The sequence below is a fragment of the Sorghum bicolor genome, chromosome 6 (assembly GCF_000003195.3).
Source record: "Sorghum bicolor cultivar BTx623 chromosome 6, Sorghum_bicolor_NCBIv3, whole genome shotgun sequence".
Classification (NCBI taxonomy): domain Eukaryota; kingdom Viridiplantae; phylum Streptophyta; class Magnoliopsida; order Poales; family Poaceae; genus Sorghum; species Sorghum bicolor.
Window position 1 is genome coordinate 55,162,129 of NC_012875.2, and position 21,721 is coordinate 55,183,849.

Sequence of the window (21,721 nt, forward strand, 5' to 3'; positions counted from 1 at the left end):
TTCAAAAATTTTTTAGAAATCGACACTGTAACACTTTCGTTTGTATTTGACAAATATTATCCAATTATAACTAACTAGACTTAAAAGATTTTTCTCGTCAATTCCGACCAAACTGTGCAATTAGTTTTTATTTTCGTTTATATTTAATACTCAATACATACGTCTAAAGATTCGATGTGACGGAGAATCTGAAAAATTTTACAAAATTTTTTGGGAACTAAACAAGGCCTTGCCTTGCCTGTGTGGCAGCAGCCAATGGCTCAAGTCTGCGTTAGGGTAACCAAACCTTTTATTGCCGTTTTACCTTCCCTGCACCTAACCTTGACGTGCTTTATATATTTCTCTCGCCGTGGAACCCACACTCGGGTCGATTGCGCACGTTGTCGCATTTGGACTTGTATTGTGTCATTGTGTGTACAGAGCGTAGTTGTAGAAGCTAATCAAAAAGAATGTTGAAGCCGATGCTTTGATTAAAGTGTTTCTTGACCTGCTGCTACTAGCTAGCTAGGCTCACTCAGCTGATCTTCTACCTAGATTCGAGTGACATTGTAGCTAACCTCATCGGTGACATGTTAGACCCGGACGGCAGGCAGCATCGCGTGAGAAAGATGAGAGAGAACAGCACCTGCAGCTGCAAAGCAGAGCCACAATTTTTTTTTCATCGTGCATTAAGTATGTTTTTCATTAAACAGAAGGGAGTTTTGTTACAACTTTGGTGTCAATGGTAACCCAGGTTACCAAACGCACCGAGGCGAGCTAAAAGTGAGCACGAGGTTGTAATTAGATTAATTTTACGACGCAAAGGTAAGCTAAGCTAAGCTCCTAAAGCTTCAGTCAACCGCCATCAACAAACTTAGGTGCTTGTAACCCGCAAAGCACCAGAAGTCGACCTATTCCTGAATCACTGCCTGCACCATAGCAGGTGAGGTCGCGACCCTGCCAAAAGTACGTGCGTTCCTTTCCTTCCAAATCATCCACCCGATTAGGAAGAAAAGGGAGTCGAAACCGCATTGTATGGCCTTGGGAACAAGCTTTCTGTAGCGAAGCCACCACTACAAAGATGGCTCCTCTGGTATGACGATAGTATCATCTTAGATGGAGTTTCCTGAGCCAATGATCCCAAACCCTGACGGCTGAAGCAACAGCTGATCACTGCTGGCTGCTGCAGTGCTGGAATTAGTTTGTTTTTGTTCCTATTGCTTTATTGCTCGTAGTCACGCTCGTTGTTTATCTAAAACAAGATTCGAACAACTCTAAATATAACACCAACAGATGATAGACATTTTTAAAAGAAAAATAAACTAGTTTAATGTTTTTATGATTTATAACATAAATTAGGTATCAATTTTTTAGAGATCAAAACAGTTTCTTTTTTTTTACCATTTTTAGAAAATAGAAACCATTTTTAAAACCAACTAGAAGACTATATTTATTCAGTTTCGACAGTTGAATGGTGTGAGTTAGCCGGTTTTATAGTTGAAGGCTCAAAATCAGAATATGTTATTAGTTGTTAAAAATATACTTTATGCAATAAAAAAACAACATAAAGCAAACCTCTGAACCCACATCTAAATTACCTAACTCTTCCATTCCATTACGGAAGATAATTCAAAGCAACTACCTCAATTTGCATTTGAATCACTTATATTGTAACCTCTTAAGTCTGCATCTAGTTGACCCCATGTTTATTATTATTAGAAATGAACTAAAATATCTCCTCGAATATATATACCTAAATTGCCAACATCCGTTATTCACGAAAGTATACCTGTATATATATAATATTTCAAAAAATAACAAAAAAAAACATGTTGGTGCCACCTTGCATCCACCGTGAGCGGTAAATATAAATATAAATATAAATATTATTAATCATAATAATAAATTATGTAAGTTTTAATTTATATTAGTTTATACATCTTGACTAAACTGCTATTAGTCCAGCAAAGTTGATATTTTAATTGTGAGCAGGCTGTCGTTTTATAGAAGTATAAGTATAACACGAAGACAAACTAGTAGTACATTGTTTAGTTGTATCAATGATTTTCGTATATAATAGGAGACAGAGACTGAGTACAACCACGCATAACGGCTCATGAGTGATGAATAATATATACTTAAAATCAAAGCAATTACTCAATGACCCAACAACTGCATACTGCAGTGGAGGAGAGCTCTACGAAAAGACGAGACGAGGAGGTGTGTACTGTGTACACCAAAAGCATGCAAACAAAACACAACACCGGCCTGATAATTAAAGGGAAACACAACGCATGAACAATAATGTAAATGGATTATTAACTATAACAGAACAACAGATAAGACCAAGGGAATACACGTAAAGACTAGGTCCTGTTTGGATCCCCAATTCTATTTACGTTCACTCGATTCATCCGCACGTAACTTGTCTTTTCCGTGCCACTTATTTTCTTTCCTTTCTTTTATTCACTCTTAAATATATTGACCACCTTTCGTGGCATATGCAGACACATTCCACGCATGCTGATATTTTTAGTGCAAGCATGCAAACAAAACACAACACCGGCCCAATAATTAAAGGAAACACAACACATGATCAATAATGTAAATGGATCGGATTAACTGACCAAGGGAATACACGTAAAGACTAAAGACTAGGTCATGTTTGGATCCTCAATTCTATTTCACGGACGTCCACTCGATTCGTCCGGACATAACTTGTCTTTTCCGTGCCATTTATTTCCTTTCCTTTCCTTTCCTTTATTCACTCTTAAATATATTACCCACCTTCTGTGGCATGCAGATACATTCCAGGCATGCAAATATTTTTAGTGCATGCCGGTCGGTTTCCTCTTGTGACATTAGTTGCACTGTACGAATGTTTCTTTTTTCCTTTTTTATCTTTCTACCATTTTTGTTCTTTTTTGTTACATATTGATAAGTTATAATAATACATACTTTCATATTTCTCCAATATGTTATAATATTATAATTTGTGCGTGGAGAGATATTAACATAGGAGGGGAAAGAGGAGAGAGCCAAAAAAGACATAAGTCTAATATAGGTAGATCCTACTTATTATTGAAGATTGGTGATATGTTGCAGCATCTCTTCTAATAATAATAATAAAATAATATTAGACCACATCTGTTGGCCTGAGAGAGAGAGAGATACTGTGAAGCTGCTGGAGATGCTCAGCATCGCCCATCATCACAGTAGTAATTCTCTGGTGATAGTGATCTACTGCTGCTTGGTGCCAAGTGGTCGCCTGCACACCCATAAACTATCGCCCGTGTGGGTCTTGAGCCCTTGACTCGCCGCATGCGCCCCATATGGCCATGCAATGCATGCGCGTATATACGACCAAAACAGCTTTCAACTTTCAAAGACCGCTTTGCGAGCCCAGCCATTTGCACAACAAAACGCTGCTCATACATATTCAGCACAGCGTCGTCATATTTAATGGCCGGTTTTCGATCCGCATGGCATTTCAGCATGAGGCGTTTCGTCCGTCCGTGTCGCACGAGTCCACGGCAGTCGTTCGACCTGAGCCTTTCTGGGTGCCGGCACAATCGATGCATGCATGGGTCGCGGGGCCGGGCCGGAACGCGACCTTTTGGACCGCGCCACGGCGCGCCAGCGCGCACGCGAGGAAATGACGCCAAAAGCGATGGATATATATCGCCTCGCACTCGCAGCACCCGTTCGTGTGAATCCGCCGACGTTAGGGGGAGCGGAGACGGAGACAATCCGCGGCTGGATCCCCCCACATCATTCGTTTGACTGACCCACCGGCCGGCCGCCCGCCCGCCCGCCCGCGGTGCACCGTGCACGGAAACGTACAGGCGCATCACGTACGGCTCCCCCGCGCACGGTGCACCGCGGCCGCTTCCGACACGTGTGTGTGCTACGTACTACAGTGCGACTACATTTCCGGTCTAGCCTGACGTGATGCGTGCGCTGTGCCCCCGACGCCCGACGGGCGGCGGGCGAGACGAGACCTGTAGTTTGGCACCGTATAGTATACCGTACGCCCTGCTGCATGCCTACCCTATGCCTGACAGAATTGATTGGGCTGTGTACTGTACGTACGTGCCGCTCGGTGCTTCCAGATCGGCGGCAGAAGGGTCTCGCCGGGGCGGCGGCGCTGCGAGGCATGCATGCATGCTGCATGCATACGCATACGTCTCATTCTCATCCCGTGTACGCAGGCTGCGTCACGGCCGGCCGGATTCAACGGGGGAGCAGCGCTGCCTATCCGTGGTGCGCCACACAGATCATCCATGTGTCATGTGTCCAAATGACACGCGGCACGGCCTGACGCGGCCTCCTAGCTACGAAATGTCAGCGTCACTGCTGACTTCTTCTCTTCAGGCCTCAGACAATGGTGCCAGCTGCGCATTTTTCTTTTGCATCGAGACAGTCGTTGGACCAGTACATTGGATCACATCGGACGGGTCGATGGCGCCGTTCTCGGAGAAGAAACTATTTTTTTTTGTACGGGTCCGTGTGTGCAGCGAAGTGTACGTACCCGTCACGTACGTACGGTCACCAGTAGTCGGTGTCCGGTCATGGCCCTCTTAGGGCCTGTTTAGATTGGGAACGAAAATTTTTGGGGTGTCACATCGGATGTGTCGGAAGGATGTCGGGAGGGGTTTTTAGAAACTAATAAAAAAACAAATTACATAGCTCGTCAGGAAACTGCAAGACAAATTTATTAAGCATAATTAATCTGTTATTAGCATATGTGGGTTACTGTAGCACTTAAGGCTAATCATGGAGTAACTAGGCTTAAAAGATTCGTCTCGCGATTCTTAACTAAACTGTGTAATTAGTTTATTTTTTTATCTATATTTAATGTTCCATACATGTGTCCAAAGATTCGATGGGATGGATGAAAAAATTTTGGGTGGGGAACTAAACAGGGCCTTATCTGAACTTTTGCTACCTGTCAGTCATATAATCTACATTGCTCTGATGGCTCGCGCAATCGCGGCAGATGTGATCCACTGGTCACTCATCTTTGATTAGGGCCTGTTTAGATTGGGAACGAAAATTTTTTGGATGTCACATCGGATGTGTCGGAAGGATGTCGGGAGGGGTTTTTAGAAACTAATAAAAAAACAAATTACATAGCTCGTCAGGAAACTGCAAGACAAATTTATTAAGCATAATTAATCTGTCATTAGCATATGTGGGTTACTGTAGCACTTAAGGCTAATCATGGAGTAACTAGGCTTAAAAGATTCGTCTCGCGATTCTCAACTAAACTGTGTAATTAGTTTATTTTTTTATCTATATTTAATGTTCCATGCATGTGTCCAAAGATTCGATGGGATGGATGAAAAATTTTTGGGTGGGAAACTAAACAGGGCCTTACACTTCAAGGCACCAATCCTCACCAGTAATCAGGAATTATTCGTTCATTATTTGTCATCGTTCCATCCTAGTCTATTGGGTTCGTCTTTATGTCGATTGACCTTTTCTAAAGAAAAATGTCTAATCACCTACAATGATGCTCTCTCCATTTCTAAATTCTAATTTATTTTAATTTTTCTTAGAGTCAAAACGTCTTAAATTTGACCAAATTTATATAATTAAAATATATTTATGATACTAAATAAATATCACTAGATTTTTTTTATTAATTATATTTTCATAAACCTAGTCGATGTCATAACTCTTTGTAAATCTTTCTATAATTTTGATTAAATTTGATATGCTTTAACTCTTCAGAAAAGTTTAAATGACTTAAAATTTAAACATGGGAAGTATAATCTAGGGTGTACCATGTATCACATAACGACGAGCTTCCTCTTGAACTCTCAATGCGAATCCTTCATAGGTAGATGCAAAACTACTATGGATGATGAAAGGAGATGGAAAGAATTACTATACCCCTTCCTATTCAACAATTGCAGGTCTCATATTATATATGGAAGGCAAACGATTGCCTTTGATCTACCTAACATATTCTCAGTATAATTGGGGGCACTTTTGTCTTTTCCAGATCCAACGACCTCGATCCATGCTTCTATGCTCCCATGCTTGGTGTATTGCTAAACTCCAAGAAAGCCCAAAAGACAATCATTTATTATAACAGCATGACTTGTGATGTACCTTTGAGAACCTCAATATACCTTTGAGACTACTTTTATGATGTACCTTGGAGGCCTTTTGGCAATCTTTGGAGAACCTGCTTGGCAGCAATAGTGCGGTGATTCAAATGGGCGGAGAGGGGGTGGCACACAGAAGGTCGAAGTAATAGAGAAATAAGTATAATAATATTTTAACTCCTGTGTCATGGTAGTAGCGGTATAATGTAATATTGGGTAAATGTGAAACATGTATAAGGGTTTGTAACTAATTTATGCATAGAGCCAGTGGTAGGTAATATGTAGCATGCAAAATGGTAATTTTATTTTATTTATTTGATTAATGTGGTAATTTCTAGCACTTGAGAAATAACATGTATATTTTTTATTAACCCAAACAATCCAAATAACCTTTTACTAACATAGTTCAATTTTAAACACAAAAAAATAGAAAAATAGATTCTTGATGTTGAGTGGATCTTATCTTGGAATAAAAAGATATTCAAAACTACAATTCAAATTATCTTTTAATGTTGAACTTAGTATAAAAACAACATATAAATCATATAAAGAGTTTATAAAGGGTTAACATATAAAGAATCCAAAAAATAAGACATGTTCTTTCTAAATAAAAAACAATGTAATTTCTTCTTGCAATCTTGATTATGTTTTGACATCAAATATAATAGAAAAGGAAATATAATTAGAGTAATGATGTCATTAAAATCAAAATATAAGACGACACACACAAGCAATCTATTCATATCTTGAAAAATGCAAGAGCTTCCTCAATGAAAAAAAAACAATGTAACTTATCCTCTTGAATAATGGAGATGAGTTTCACTATGACTAGGTAAATTCCCCGCGCGTTGCTGCGGAATTTTTTTTTAAATAAACCATTATATACATAGCATTAATATATGGTATTCAGTCTATTATGTATGTATACATATGAATTTGACTTGCATGTATTTTATTGCATTAGATCTAGTAAAAAATTGCTAAGCTAATAGAACAAAAACTAATATTTAGTTACATTATAGAGGAATTAATCGGTGATGAAACAAATAGTATATGTACATCACTTGTATGTTAATAGATTAAAGATTTAAAGTATTTCATATGATATAGATGACATGGTCATTTTTTGTAATTAATATGGGATGACATGGATATAGTGGGGAATGATGTGAACACCTTGTATGAAGAAAAAGAATATTTGGTGGGTTACTTAGTGGGAAATGATGTGAACACCTTGCATGAAGAGAAAATTCATATAGTGGAATTTAACTTTATAAGAGTTATAGATGCCCGCCACTCTGTAGTAGGGAAAAAGGATAGCTTACTGTTGGATAAGACTATGTGACCGAGATAGATGCAATATAAAAAATGCCTATCGTTCCATATATATGACTACCACCATTGTTGTAAATTGTTGCCTGCACCATGCTGACCCTTAGCTCAAGACAATAACTTCAATTAGACAACTAAGTACGTAGAGCTGATGGTAGAACAACAACATCTAGAGACAAAAAGAGAACATTAACACACTGATGATGATAAACCATAGGAGTAAATGATACGAGAAGATATGAGCTACCGCATATGAAAACTCTGTTGATAAAAAACTAAAAATAAACAGACATCAAGTACAACATGGGTACCCCTACCTTTTTATTCCACTTTTTGACTATGTACACCTTCAAGTAATTAAATAAATAAAAGAAAAAGGAGCAACTATCTTTCACGCTAGAAATGTGACATTTTATTTGACAAAATATTGCTATCTTTTTTTAAAAAAAAAAAGATGAAAAGATCCCACTTTTGACCTGACACTAATATAATCATCAACCAGTAGATACATTTCTGATCTCGATTCTCATATATATAAAGCATACCATTGTTGTCGTGTTTTAGTGGACGAATGTATTATATATATATAACCAGCTTTTTAAAATAAATGATGTTCACCCTAGGAGGAACTAGGTGTTTTTATTAAGAAGGAAATAGGCACCAAAATTCAGCTAGTCCAAGACGGCTTGAGAAGACTTGAACCTAAGAGAGATTGGGTGCATTGCCACACCTTTCACCCAGTTCAGCTAGCCTCACTTCCTTAGCTTTTAAAGAAACAATAATGATACATCAACCGGTGCAATAATCATCACTACCCGTCTTCGTCTACCGACGCCAGCGGCCAGCCGATGTGCCCTCCACCAACATTTTTGTATGTCCTACGATTCATCGGCCAATGGGCGCCTCCGCAATTTTTTCGGAGACACTCATCCAAGGCCATTGGCTACAGAACTCGGAACGGTTGCAACAGGCGCATCAGAGAACTTGATCAGACGAATTCAGCAGAGAGCTGGCGGTGATGAACGGAACGGTGAACCGATGTGAGTGTGAAAGATCGCGGAGTGCTTTACAGCGGACGCTGACGACCTGTCGGAAAGATTCCTCCGGTCGCCGGCCGTTCGCCGTCCCCATCGCCGCACGTTGACGCGCGACGGCGCACGTCGCTGGCTCGCCGTCGCACGTCACGCGACCTGAAGCTAGCTTTGCGACTTCGTCTCTCGCTGGCTACGCAACTAGTAGCTGCACTGCACAGCCATCTCCAGCTCCATCCCTGTACAATCATACTGCACGTCAATTTCTTCAGGTTGTTGAGCTTTTTCCTCGTCTACTACGCACGTCAGTCGACTAGCTTGATGATCATTTCGTCCATGGCAGAGGAAGAAAATGGACTTCAGGAGTTGAGCATTGCTGGCTTGCTGCGCAATATTCTTGCCGACGACTACTGGTGATCCGGTGAGGTTTGAACTGTAAAATTGTTTGGTTGTGCTATTCTATATTGATGAGGTACTACTGGCCTATGCCTGAATGATTCAGCAGGATCTTGTCAAGTGACGGCAGGTAAATACCTCGTCAGATCATATTTCTTTCATGATAGAGAAATAAAAGGCAGCATCTTGGATTACGCAAGGTCTCTAGTAGTAGCCAATCTGTGCCGACAGCTACAAGGAGAGAACTGGTTCATCGAACTGAACAAGTCTGAAACTCGCCTAATCAAGTTAGATACCAAGCCAAACCTGAGAAAAAGAAGTTTACCAAAGACTTGTCGGTAAATAAAGCAGTAAAATATACCACCGCAATGCCAGTGATTGATGAGGTAAAAGTTAGTCCTACAACTCTACAAGTTTACTGCATCGAGAACGACCTGAGTTCATCTTCAACCTCGGCGCCGCGTGGTCGAGTGGTCGACGATGGCGGGGCGCTGCCAAGATCTGTATGTTAGTTGCTGATGATTGGTAATCAACCCGAGATCAAAAGGATAATGACGATCGAGTGCGTGGTAAATGGTGAAAGCTCCGGAGCAGATTAAATATGATAAGCGCCTGTGGTCCTTGATTTTCAACAGGCAATTGCTAGTAGCAGTAGTTTTCAGTAGAGATTAGGTAGGGGGAGGCTGTGGACTCCATCGCCCAGATCGTATTAAACTAGTCTAAAGGGGCTTTCGTTGTTAGCGAATTGGTGGGATTTTATTTACGTCCTCCTCGAGTTTGTTGGATGCGACGCCCCCTGTGTCTGTATGACATCCTGCTGCTGTAAGCCGATCGTAACTTGGTGTCTGTTTGTCGCCGCTGCTTTGCTTCGGACAAGTGCCTGGCTGCCTGCACATCACTGTTCATCGTGCTGCGCCACCTGAAAACTAGATGGTCTTATTTTGGCGTCAGGAGAAAACACATTTATCATTTCCCTTTTTTGTCCTTTGAGGAAAAAAAAACACTTCTTCTTTACGCGGAAGATAGAAAATGAAGGGTTTTGTGTAGAATTTCTCTTGTTTGCTTTTTTAAAAAATTACACAATACAATATAGTACGCACACTCATTCTTACAAACATACCTTTATATGCATCTCCGAAAGACTCCGCAATACGTATGCATACTCAACCCTATGAACACACGTACATAAATCCTACCTCTATGAATATTTTCGAAGGACTGAGACGACAGATCTTGAGATTCACGAAGTCACCGCTGGCGCCTCACTATCGACAGAGACCTCACGTACCACTGAAAGCATAGCGTTGTAAATAAGCCCGCACACTCACCACTATGAATACACGTATGCAAATCCTACCCCTATGAGGAGGGACTCGCTGTCGATGGGGACGTCGTGTACCACGAAAATATAGCCCCGTTAAATCCTAAAATATAAATTCATAAAGATATGAGCATCTGTGCCTCCAGGACTTGAATATGGATGGATAGAGCCTTGTTTAGTTCACAAAAAATTTTGTAAAATTTTTTAGATTCATCATCGCATTAAATTTTGCGACGCATGTATGAAGCATTAAATATAGATTAAAAAATTAACTAATTACAAAGTTTAGACAATATTTGTTAAATACGAACAAAAATACTATAGAGTTCATTTTGTAAAAAAATTTGCAACTAAACAAGACCTAGATTCTACTGCAAGGAATTTAACCAGCTGATTATGATCACTTTGCCTGTCTTGTTTGCTTTTGATTGAGAAAAAAAGGATTTCCTTTTGGAGGATGAGAGATTCAGAACGTACGGGTGTGGGCTGGAACGATAATGAAAGGCCGTGCACCGTGAGCTGCTCTGTTGCCGGCCGGCAGAGGTCTTCTTTTTATTGGGCTGGATCGAAATATTGGGCCTACTGGTAAGCGAGTTTGCCGTGTGTAGGCTGTCACTGATCATCCGCATCGCCGTATCGGTATGTGTGTACGGACAACCAAGAGATAACCTTAAAAAAAAAAGAGATAACCTTATGTGCATTTTCTTCTTGCGTCTCTGGACGACGTCGCTCTGCTGATGCCTGATGATCTGGTCACAGGTCACTGGTGGGCTTCCAGTTTGGGTTTCGATTCCTGCCCCTTTGCTACTTGCTAGTGTACGTATGCCTTGTTTAGTTTCTAAAAAGTACTTAAATTTTTTCACAATCTACGGGAGCACTAAATATAAATAAAGAAATAATTAATTACGCAAATTATCTGTAATTTGCGAGACAAATTTTTTAAGCCTAGTTAGTTCATGATTGAATAATATTTATCAAATAAAAACGAAAATGATATAACAGTCAAAACTAAAATTTTTCTCCAACTTAGGACTTGTTTGGCACAGCTCAACTTCACTAGTAAAGTTGTTTTTTTAGAAAATAGCTTCATGAGTGACTTTTTAGATGAAGCTAAGCTGTTTTGGAAAAAGTGTTTGGCAAAATAGCTTCACCAACTACTTCATGCATAGTTGAGAGAGAGAAATGAAGGAGAAGCTGCAATAAGCTACTTTTTTCAGCTTGAGGAGGGAAAAAACAGCTTCATCCATAAAGCTGTTTTGGAAATAAGTGTGGCGCTATAAAAAGCCCGAAGGCCGTAGACACGTGTATGGACACAGAGGTCAAACATGAAGAAGTGTAGTGCCGCTGCCGCCTGACCTGGTACAAGTCGCGCGCGGTACCAGTACCACTATCCTTTTTCAGCAGCAATCAGCCACGTACGCAGCTGAGCGCTACGGATGAACGGCAACTGCGCGGCACGTGAAGGACCAGTACCGCCGTCACGTCGCCGGGCGTCCACCTCGCCTTGACATGCGCCGCCGGCGATCGGGACGCCTGTGCCCAACCGGCGATCGCGCGGTAGCGTGTTTATGAGCTCGCGACTTGCGATCCCGGCCGGTCAAATGGAGTAGTATTAGTAGCGGCAAGCTATAGAGCTATTCTACCAGAGAGCCTACGGATCGTTTCTTTAAGCGGCGGCAGCTCTCGCTAGCTCCACGTTGTCACCAAGAAGCACCTCCACGCAGAGGAAGTCGTCGCCATCTTGTTCCTTTTTTTTTTTCCTTTCGCCGGCGTTTTCACATTGCTATTGAACCGCCTGCACTGCTAGTGCAAGGGGTAGCTAGCTAGCTTGTGCTTGTCTCAGGCTCAAACATCGAGCACACTGCTTGCACGTTGGAAACGCTGGTGACGACGTTCTTGGCCACTGCTGGAGAACAGCCATCGCTGGTACATACTTGGACGCGTGCAATTGGGTTAGTACAAGTCAGTGGTTAGAACTGGGGTTTCCCCGTGCTCTTTGCTTCAGAAAATGAAAAAGGCTTATAGGGACGGAGGCTTTAGATAAACATCTGTGGATTCACCTGCCCATGTACTCAAAGCACCAACCTGTGCCCTTTGTTTACTGAGCTTCTGATTTATATATGAAGCAACGCGAGGTGGTAGTGACGCAAAGCAAATGCTTCAGAATATGTTTTCTGAAGATTCAAATGGGTCGCTTCAGATTAACAACATCTGTGTCAAAACGGGAAAAAGCACGAAGAAAAAAAAACGTACTAGCAGCAGCCTGTTGTTAACTGAAGCAAAGCGACGTACTAGCAGCAGCAGAAAGCAAAGTGAGGCACGTGAGGCATGCGTGAAAACGGGAAAAAGCACGAAGGAAAAAACTTTTTACGTAGATGTGCTCCTTTGAGAATACTGTTCCATGAGCGATTGAGCGTATATATACACGATAATCAAGTGTATTGTTAATGTAGTACACACACTCACACACTTGCACATCACTGGGCATATACCTTCCCTGGCTCGTAGTCAAGGTAGCCAAATTCATTCCTTGTTTGTTGCAGAAGGTGACAGTGATTTGTAGGCGTAGGCGCCGCCTACCTTATTCCGACAGGATGCAGAGGCAGCTGAGCATCTCTTCGATGCCCAAGCTCCTGCCGGAGGAAGGCGGCCTCGGCGACGACGACGACGACGTCGAGGCGAAGCCCGAGAAGGCGCCGGCCCCGCGGCTGTCGGGGAAGGAGCGGTCCGTGCACCTCATACCGCTCATCGTCGTGCTGTGCTTCCTCCTGCTCTTCCTCTGCTCCCACGACCCCTCTCCTTCTGGTACGTGCGTGTATTTATTTCTACATAGATGTGCTTCTTCATGTTTCATCTCTGTTCATAATCTGTTGTTTTTGGTCTTCAGATATCTCGAGTTTTGGGAAGAAGGATGGGAGCGTGAAGGCAAGGTTGCTCTGACAGTGGGAACAACAACTGAACAAGTTAACGATGCAGCAAGAACATTCGAGATATTTGCCTTTTTATTTTCCGTTTCTCTCTTCATCCAAATCGTGTATTTGATGTTTTCACCTCAAATACGAAGCATAAACACGGACCTCTATGGAGCTTGTCCATGCCAGTAAAAAAATCCAAAGCACACTGGAAAGTATCAGAAGTTCAGAACTACTATGATCGTCTGATAACATTCAGTTCTGTTCTGTGGCTTTCGTTTGCCTTACTCATTGACAACTGTGGGGACCTCCAAAGAAAACATGGATGTGCCAACACATGTCTAATGTAGCCCTCCTGATCTTTGCAAGCGTCGGCGCCTGATGCTTTGTGTCGCATGGTGGTCCAGCTTGCCTACCATTTTCAGGCATTACTGTCGCTGCAAGCGCTAGCTATACACAACAGTGGTCACACGCGTTGCAGAATCCGATCTTTTGGCTGAAGCCTGAAGGTTAAAGAGACGCAGAACGAAAATACTAACGAGCTGGGCAGCTTGTGCTTATCGTTACCGGACTCGGCAATCTACCGGATATCAGAAAATGAACATGGGCATTCCGGCAGTGTCTTAAGTTTCCGACCTTTCAGCCTCAGTGACATCATACTCCAAAATTGAGATTGGTCTTTTTTATTCCCCTTGATACCATGGGTTTTTAAAACTACAACATCCAAACAGCCCAACTGTCCAAATAATTCAGTTAGGTACCAGAAACGCTGCTGCTTCAGGAACGCAAATGATTACTGATACCAGGAAACAATAATAATCTCTCAAACATAAGCAATTACTATACCAGGAAACAATAGATGGACCAACAACAGCACAACTGCAGAAGCATCATTTTCCCACTGCCAGGTAATAACGATTAATGGTTAATTGATAAAACGTACCAGGTACAAATTGCAAACTCCTTTAGGTCCCAATAAATTTCAACCTTAAAAAAAAAGGGGTTTCAATCTGAAGATGGCAACCACAACATCACGGAATGAGTTCAATGGCTACCTCATCTCATGTCTATTTACATTACATGCATGTATGAGGCAAAACTGTATCACTTATAGTACCAAACCCTGTGCAGCTTCTGGCTTTGTAGGAACATCAGCTGGTGGAGAGGCCTCGCTGAGCTCCTCCTCTGTAACAGCAGGGACAGTCACCGTAGAGACGGGAATTTCTTCAGGGGTTTCAGCAACATGTATCTTCGTGAATTCGCTGTCCAATTCCCTGGGTGCTGCAGGGAACTCTGAGATGTTTGCTTGTGCAGGCCCGGCCTCAGCATTCTTGTGCTCCTGCTCGACTGCTATTTTCTCCTTTGCCTTTGCACCAACATCGTTGGCTGCACTGGTGACCTTGCTGAAAGCACCAGTTACCCATGCTGCTCCGGTGAGGACATACCTGTTCTTCATGATAGCAGATCCGGCAGTCGAGACACTCTGTTCAGCAGCTGCCAGTGCTGACTTTGTCTTCTCAGAGACTTGGTACTTCTGATCCATTTCCTTCACTTTGTCATTTACAACTGAAGTACCAACACTGATCTTCTCACTTAGACCAATTCTCTTGTCAAAGGAAGATACTCTGGCTGTGGCAGTCGACGTGAGCTGATGCTTCTCATCCAAAGCTTTTGCTTTGTCCAGTGCATCCCTACCAAGGATAAATCCCTTTGCCAGCATGGTCCCAACAATGTCTTCAGCCTTTTGAAGGGCAGAAGGTTTTGTGTCTTTGGGCTGGAGATGAAAACAATGTTAGAAAGCTGTACAGTAATTACAGCAATACCATGTTGCAATTTGTAAATAGTATGGCTCTAATCATACCTCAAGAGCAGCTAAAACAGAAGCCGGTAGCTCATAATCATTGGCTGGCGTCACGATTACAGCCATATAAACTATTGTGGCCCCCTTTGATAGCAATAAAAGCATATTAGAATTTGCCTGATGTCTATTTTGCAAACAAAGTTCTCATTGACATCAAAGATAGCTTGGCTTTCAAGCTACAGCTAATAGGTCAAGGTAGACACAATGTTGAAAAATCAGTTGGAATATTTGACTATGTAAAAGGAAACATTCAATAAGCAAGCAAAGATATCACATGAAACAACCAACGAAAGAGGAATACACAGTCATTGATTGGGACAGTTAAGAATATCATGGCAACAAATTGCAGTACAACAGCACATGATTAAAAAAATGCATACCATAATTTCATGATAATACAGCCAGCAAATCATCAATCCGTGAAAATACACAAATTTTTGAGGCCTCCAAAACTTTCAGATGAGACAGAAGAAATACCGTGAGAAGCATTGCAGTCTCAGCTCCTTGATTGTCTTTAAAAGTAATGTAGGCAACTTGAGAAAGCTCATCGCCACTGCACAGCACTATATAGTTAAACACATGTCATAGCACAAGTGAAAAATAGGCACCATATATATGGTACTAACCTCTGCATTTCAACATGCACAATGTCACCAGAAAAGGAAAAGAATTCCTTTATATCACGCTGTGCTGCTTTCAGTGATACATTGCTCACCTTCACAGTACTAAGCGTGCTTGCCTACAAAAGTTAAATGGCAGAAAATGAACGGCTAATAAGCGGTATTGTAGATTTATAGTGCCATAGTGAATAATCCACCCCAGCAGGCATTTCTTTACACTTTGAAAGAAGAAAGAAGATAAAATGCTAAAATCAGTTACACACTAGCACAGGTGCATAAAGTTAACACATACTGGCATACCGCACACATAAGTATGAACTTCTTCATATAGTATACAGCATCAACATGGAACTCTGCTTCACGCATAGAAAAAATCTTCATCTCAAATTATTCCATTCAAGCTAGCTACAATTGACGCATGGCATAGTCAGGGCCATTTTCTCACAAAAACCATACGACCAATTAGGTATAATTGAGGCCTTTGTCGCAATATTTTTAGATAATTTTAAACAGGGCACAACCAAAAGTTATTTTGGGTAGCGTTGACGACGACTCTACATTGAATGGCTAAAAATAGTCAGGTACAACCCTGCACATAATCAACCATGCCCCCTCTTCTGATTTGAGTGCTAATAGAGGTCTTTATTTCCATTGCTAAAATAAGGAATGCACTTTGGTAAAAGGTTTTCATGTTCTCATATACATATATGTATCATTGATTATTCTTTTTTTCGTCGCATTCGTTAAACTTCACCACTGAACTCACTAGACAACGGCATATCAATAGCGCATTACACCCCCACAACTTAAATACTAATGTTGTATTGCATATCAACGTAATAGGTGGACTTTTGGCAACTTTGCTTAGAGGACTATACCCATTTTATGTATACATAGGCAAGCTTGATATTCACCCGAGTTTGTTTTTTTCCTCACTTTCTTGATACCCTCTTAAAATGCATTGGAAAAAAACGGTAATGAAATGGAAGTCAAAACACACACACCCCTAAATCTTTGAGCATAAGCAAGTAGACAAACAGAGAATAGGCCCAAGATATAAACTAGACACTACAAGGTAGACAAATCAAGCACTAAAAACAATGATATGACCAAGCATTTCAAATCTCAACAGATATTTATGACTCCAAGGTCCAAACGCCACATTTCCTGGACTTGACAAGGTACAATGTCTACTGAAATGAACGAGATTTGACTATCACCAACAACCATCCCGCGTGTCAATTTCCCAGTTCCACAGACGCTCTAGTTTCCCCCTTTCGCTCCTTGCCAACAGTTTCCCCCGTCTCTTTGCCACTAGGACATGCTGGGGAGATGCGGCTAGCACTGGAGCATGATCCACAAGTCAAAACCTCCCCCCCAAGCTCTCCGACTCCGAAAACGAAATTAAAAAAAAAAACGGCGAGCAGGTGCCCCCGGATCGGAAATGGCGCGGCTCACAAGCTCGCGGAAGAGATGAAACGGGAAGCGGCGAACAAGGAAAGGGGAGACCCAGTGCTCACCGCCATGGCTTCCGCGCGATGCCGAGATCTCGAACCCTAAAACCGCTGACTTGAATCGGGAAGCGGGGAGTAGAGTAGAGTCCAAACTGGAACGGCCGTGTCCAGTGGGCGGGGTTTATAGAGGTCCGAGCGCGGAGGCGGAGCACGCGGCACGGGGAAGGGGGTGGGGGTGTGACGTGGCGACGTGTGGGGAACGCCCGAAGTGGGCCCCACTAGCTTTCGTCTTTTGCTTTGGGGTCCGGTCCAAGTCCATGGAGGCTCTTGCGATCTGACCAGACTTGTCGCCGCGAATACGATGTGGCCTGACCGGGCCCTGGTGGGTCGCCGTGCCTCCACGAAGATCCGACCCGTTAGCGATGTGAGTCGCGATGGGCCTTGGAACTTCATGGGCCGAAATATGCCTGGCGGTACCTGCTTAATAACGGAAATAGTACCTTTTTATTTTTCTTGTGACGGGATAAGACAAGATAATACCACATGGAGGGAATGGTGAGATGAGACAGCAGAAATGGGGAACAAATAAAACACGGGGTACCTAGTCCGTCTCAATTTTTTCCCAGAGGGACACGCTTCCGAGCGGCCCTACCAACACTCCATTAAAATGTTCGCGACAACATAACCAAGCTTTTTTGGTTTAACAACAAATACGATTATTATCGAAGTGGTGTCAACGATAACTAAAATTCATTTAGTATCAGTATAGCTACAGCTTCAAGATCTAGCTGTTTGGCACAGCTCCACCTAATAAGGTTCATTTAGTATAGCTCCAACTTCTTCTTCTTTTTTTCTGTGGAAAGAGTATAGCTCCAGCATCGAGATCTAGGTGTTTAGTGCTCCAGATCTGCAGTTTGTGGAGAAAATTAAAGTGGTTTAGATAGTTTATGATTGTATTTGATATAAAGTATAAACCAAATAAGTCGTATAAGCCAAATGAATCATGTAAATGCTTTTAATGTGCCTACAGTTTTAGATCCAAATTCTAGAGCAAGACTTCTTTCAAACAAAGTCTAAAATATTATAGGTCACCTCAGCAAGCATTATATTATTTTTTTAGAGTAAGCATTATTATGTTATTATATATAAAGATAAACGGTAACTAAAATCTTATTATAGGTCACCTCTGCAAACGTTATATGATGATTCAGATTCTTCTTCTTCGGAGAGGCACGAGCACAGAGCTGAGAGCGTCGCGACTCATCAGAGCAGCTCTCTGTATCTCCCTAACCTGCAAAAAAACAACGAGTAATTAGTTGAACAGAAAGGAGACAAGTACAACACTACTGTTAGCAAGTATCGCTACGTGAGTACTGAATTGCAATAACGACCTGGAACTTTGTCAGAGTGACTTCCTTCTCCACAAGCTCCTTCATCTCAACCTTGGCATCGCTGACTACTCGTAGGCAGCTATCCAAAGAGAGAGGACTTACACGGAGGCAATCAGTCACCATGAAGTTCTGAGGCTCCTGCTTCACATATGCAGAGTGGTGGTCACTTTTCCCCTCAGGCGACTTTGGATCTAACTCACTTACCTCTGCAGTTTTGGTATATTTTTGACAATTGATGTATCCATATTCTGGATCATAGCCATCCCAACGTATTATTCTTCCTTTTTGGTGACAACGACTATAGCCAGAAAAACCACCAATCTTGAAGCATGTGAAGCAAAAATCGATCTTTATCTTCCTGGGAGCTATTTGATTCACCTGTAGGATCTGGCTAGCGCCGCAACCAAAGAAGGGTGGCAACTCTGGGGTTAGTAGCAGGTTCTTGCATTCTGCTCTCATGCATCCTTCAGCGCAACCATCTATGCTCCTGTAAAGGTTATCGATGCAACCATTTGGTAGCGGCTGGCAAAACGCCTTAGCTACAGATCCAAGTGGAACACTCAACAATCCAAAAACGAGATCAACGAAATCATGGCCAACTTCAGCGTACAGTACAGCGGAGTTTGTCTTCGTCTGAAGAACCTTTATCTTCACAACCTTGTCGTCTACCTCATTCACTTGTTCATTCCACAGGCTCCAATCGACCCAAACAAGGGGTGCATCGTCAGGTGAGATAGGAACGTCGAAATGGAGCCCAGTTAAAGGTTGCTTGGATGTGAGTGATCTCCTGAGCAAACTAGTTATCTGAAAGGAATGTATCGCAAGTAAATCTCAGTCACACCAGGTACAGTGCAAAATTCGGAGTTTGATCATTTGAACGAGAAAATAATCTAGTGTACGTTGTGTAGTGATAGACAAACCTTATCAGAAGTGAGCTGGAGAGTCGTCTTATCAAGATCGTTTGGATCCTGAACTCCGAATTTCTTGCAGAGCGAAAGCATGAGAGACGTGGATGCTGGCGCTACCTGAAGATCATCGGTGGTGATAAACTTCTGGCATCCCTTGACAAAAACTCCATAATCAGAACCAGCAGCCTCAGTTTTGGCACCGTTGTCCGGCGGCCTATCCCCAACAGACTCCATCACTTTGCCGCATCTGCAGACGGTGTCAGGGACCGAGCTAAACGCGAAATCGTCACGAGCGCAACAGCTCGTGTCTTTGCAGACATACACTGCCGCCCTAGGCTTTGTGTCGTCGACGTTGATCTTGAGCCGACAGCAGTGACCGGAAGCCGCGTTGAGCGGTTTCAGAAGCATCGCCTTGCAGGCCTTGATTTCGAAGTAGTCGGCGCTGAGATCCTCCACGCTCTTGTACACCTCGTCGAGGCACCCCATCTGAGACTGCTTATCCAGCAGGCGCACGACGGTGCCGAGAGGCATGGTGAGGAAACCGAAGAGCACGTCGACGAACTCCTTGTCGGACTCCGCAAAGAGCACCTTCTTCTTCTCCTTGTCCACGAACAGCTTCACTTCAATGGTCGGCGGCGCTTCATTCTTAGCCATGGTGGTGATTTGGCTTCACGAAGTAGTATGTGGTCCTTTAAAATACCTGGCGCAGCCTACCTTGAGTGGCCGTGGAATCTGAGCCCCAGAGTAGAAAATGAAGCGCCAAATTAAAGCCCCTTTGCATTTCGGACGAAGAGTCGGGCATTCAAGTGCTAGTTACTTCAGAAACTTCTCGTTCTCCACACGGAGAATTTAGGACTGCCACTGCCATTCAATCCAGAGGAGATCAGGAGACCAGTTTGATAGTCGTGTCAACTGCATTTTCTATCGCCTGAAAATAATAGCCCATGATATGGGCCATACAACCCTTTCAGCCAATTTAGGCCCATAAGTTGGCCCTCTCGTGCGTCCTAAGGCCCTCGGTATAAGCCTGATTATTAGACGCAGGTAAATTTCCAAAAAAAAATGTCAGAGGTAAAAGATGATGACAGGTGTCATGCCAAGTAGCGCATCATCGTGCGTAAATTCATCTGAATGGATCCCAATTTATTATTTGATGCGCACGTGCAATGACATTGGCTAATTTCGAAGGGAAAGGGAGTAGGTGATGGGTGGAATGACCAGCGGCGAGATCATCATGGTTGGGGCGGTGAACGAGGCGCATGCGATGGGCTAGGGTTTCAGAGGACGATAGGCTTAGGAGGGGGCCTGGGACAATGGCTGACTCGACGGTGGTGGCAGGTTGTGGGTGATGAGCAAAGCAGGGGGAGGGTGGAGACATCTAGTTGGACATAATCGATGGCAGGGGTGAGGAATCGCTGACGAACTCTCCGATTGGGATGGGCGAAGAGCGAAAAAAGAGCAGTGAGAGTGGACGGCGAGCGATGAGGTCACCTGTGGCCTAGGCGATGTGAGGAGGGAGTGGCGGGCGTTGAGAAAGAAGAAGACCTAAGGAAGAAAAAACTGTATGTCCATTGGTCAGAATGGATCATATGGGTTTCTTCACCAATATCGCATATGACATCATTTGGCGTGCAATGTCGTAGCGTCCTTAGTTTTCGCTTGGCCTCTCGCGACGGTGCTCGGTGACATACGACGGCCTACTACGACGCACGGTAGCCCATTGCGACGCTCTCATCACCCCACAGTGGTGTTCGACGGCCTGTCACATCACTTGTCTTCTAGCACCGTGTTACCATTTTTTAGAATTATACGGTACACGTATGCAAAACATATCCCTATAAATATCTTTGAAAGATGACAGATCTTAAGTTTCACAAAATCACCATAAATATCTCGTTGCCGTTGAAAACATCACCTACCACTAAAAATATAGCATCGTCATGGTAAGAAAAATACGCGCACACCAAGTCTAGAACTTAACCCGCACCATCCAACCACGACTTTGGTAGCCGTGACTACACCTGACCTCCTATGACGGCACACGGCACGCGGCGGCCTGTTAGGCCATCCTCAATGGGAGTTTCATAACACAGTTTCCAACACATTAATATTTTGGAAACAGTGCATAAGAGTTTCATGGGGATGAAACTCTCTCTACTCCCATGAAACTCTTATCATCTCTCTCTTCATTAATATAGCGCCACATCAGCATATTTAATGTGCATAAAACTCTAATGAAACTACTGGCCTTATGGCCCTCTACGGCACGCATGTGGCCTGACCGGGTCGCCGTTGCTCTAGGACCAGTTAACGATGTGAGTCGTGGGCCTTACAACTTCATGGGCTGAAATATGCCTGGTAGCTCTTAGTAGGCAACGCAAATACCACGCTGTTATTTTT

General features: G+C 42.9%; 3 protein-coding genes across 3 annotated transcripts; 1 reads left to right on the top strand and 2 right to left on the bottom strand.

Annotated features, from left to right (window-relative positions):
• LOC8071096 lies at positions 12,601-13,354 on the top strand. Its single transcript, XM_002446984.2, has 2 exons — positions 12,601-12,980; positions 13,063-13,354. Exons 1-2 carry the CDS (start codon positions 12,770-12,772, stop codon positions 13,113-13,115), a joined length of 264 nt encoding a protein of 87 aa, XP_002447029.1. The 5' UTR covers positions 12,601-12,769; the 3' UTR covers positions 13,116-13,354.
• LOC8063905 (binding partner of ACD11 1) lies at positions 13,968-17,235 on the bottom strand. The gene is made up of 5 exons (XM_002448396.2): positions 17,089-17,235; positions 15,575-15,687; positions 15,426-15,501; positions 14,949-15,032; positions 13,968-14,861 (listed from the first exon to the last, which is right to left on the bottom strand). Exons 1-5 carry the CDS (start codon positions 17,092-17,094, stop codon positions 14,196-14,198), a joined length of 945 nt encoding a protein of 314 aa, XP_002448441.1. The 5' UTR covers positions 17,095-17,235; the 3' UTR covers positions 13,968-14,195.
• On the bottom strand, positions 18,230-19,975 carry LOC8071097. The gene is made up of 3 exons (XM_002448397.1): positions 19,334-19,975; positions 18,414-19,217; positions 18,230-18,313 (listed from the first exon to the last, which is right to left on the bottom strand). Exons 1-3 carry the CDS (start codon positions 19,973-19,975, stop codon positions 18,230-18,232), a joined length of 1,530 nt encoding a protein of 509 aa, XP_002448442.1.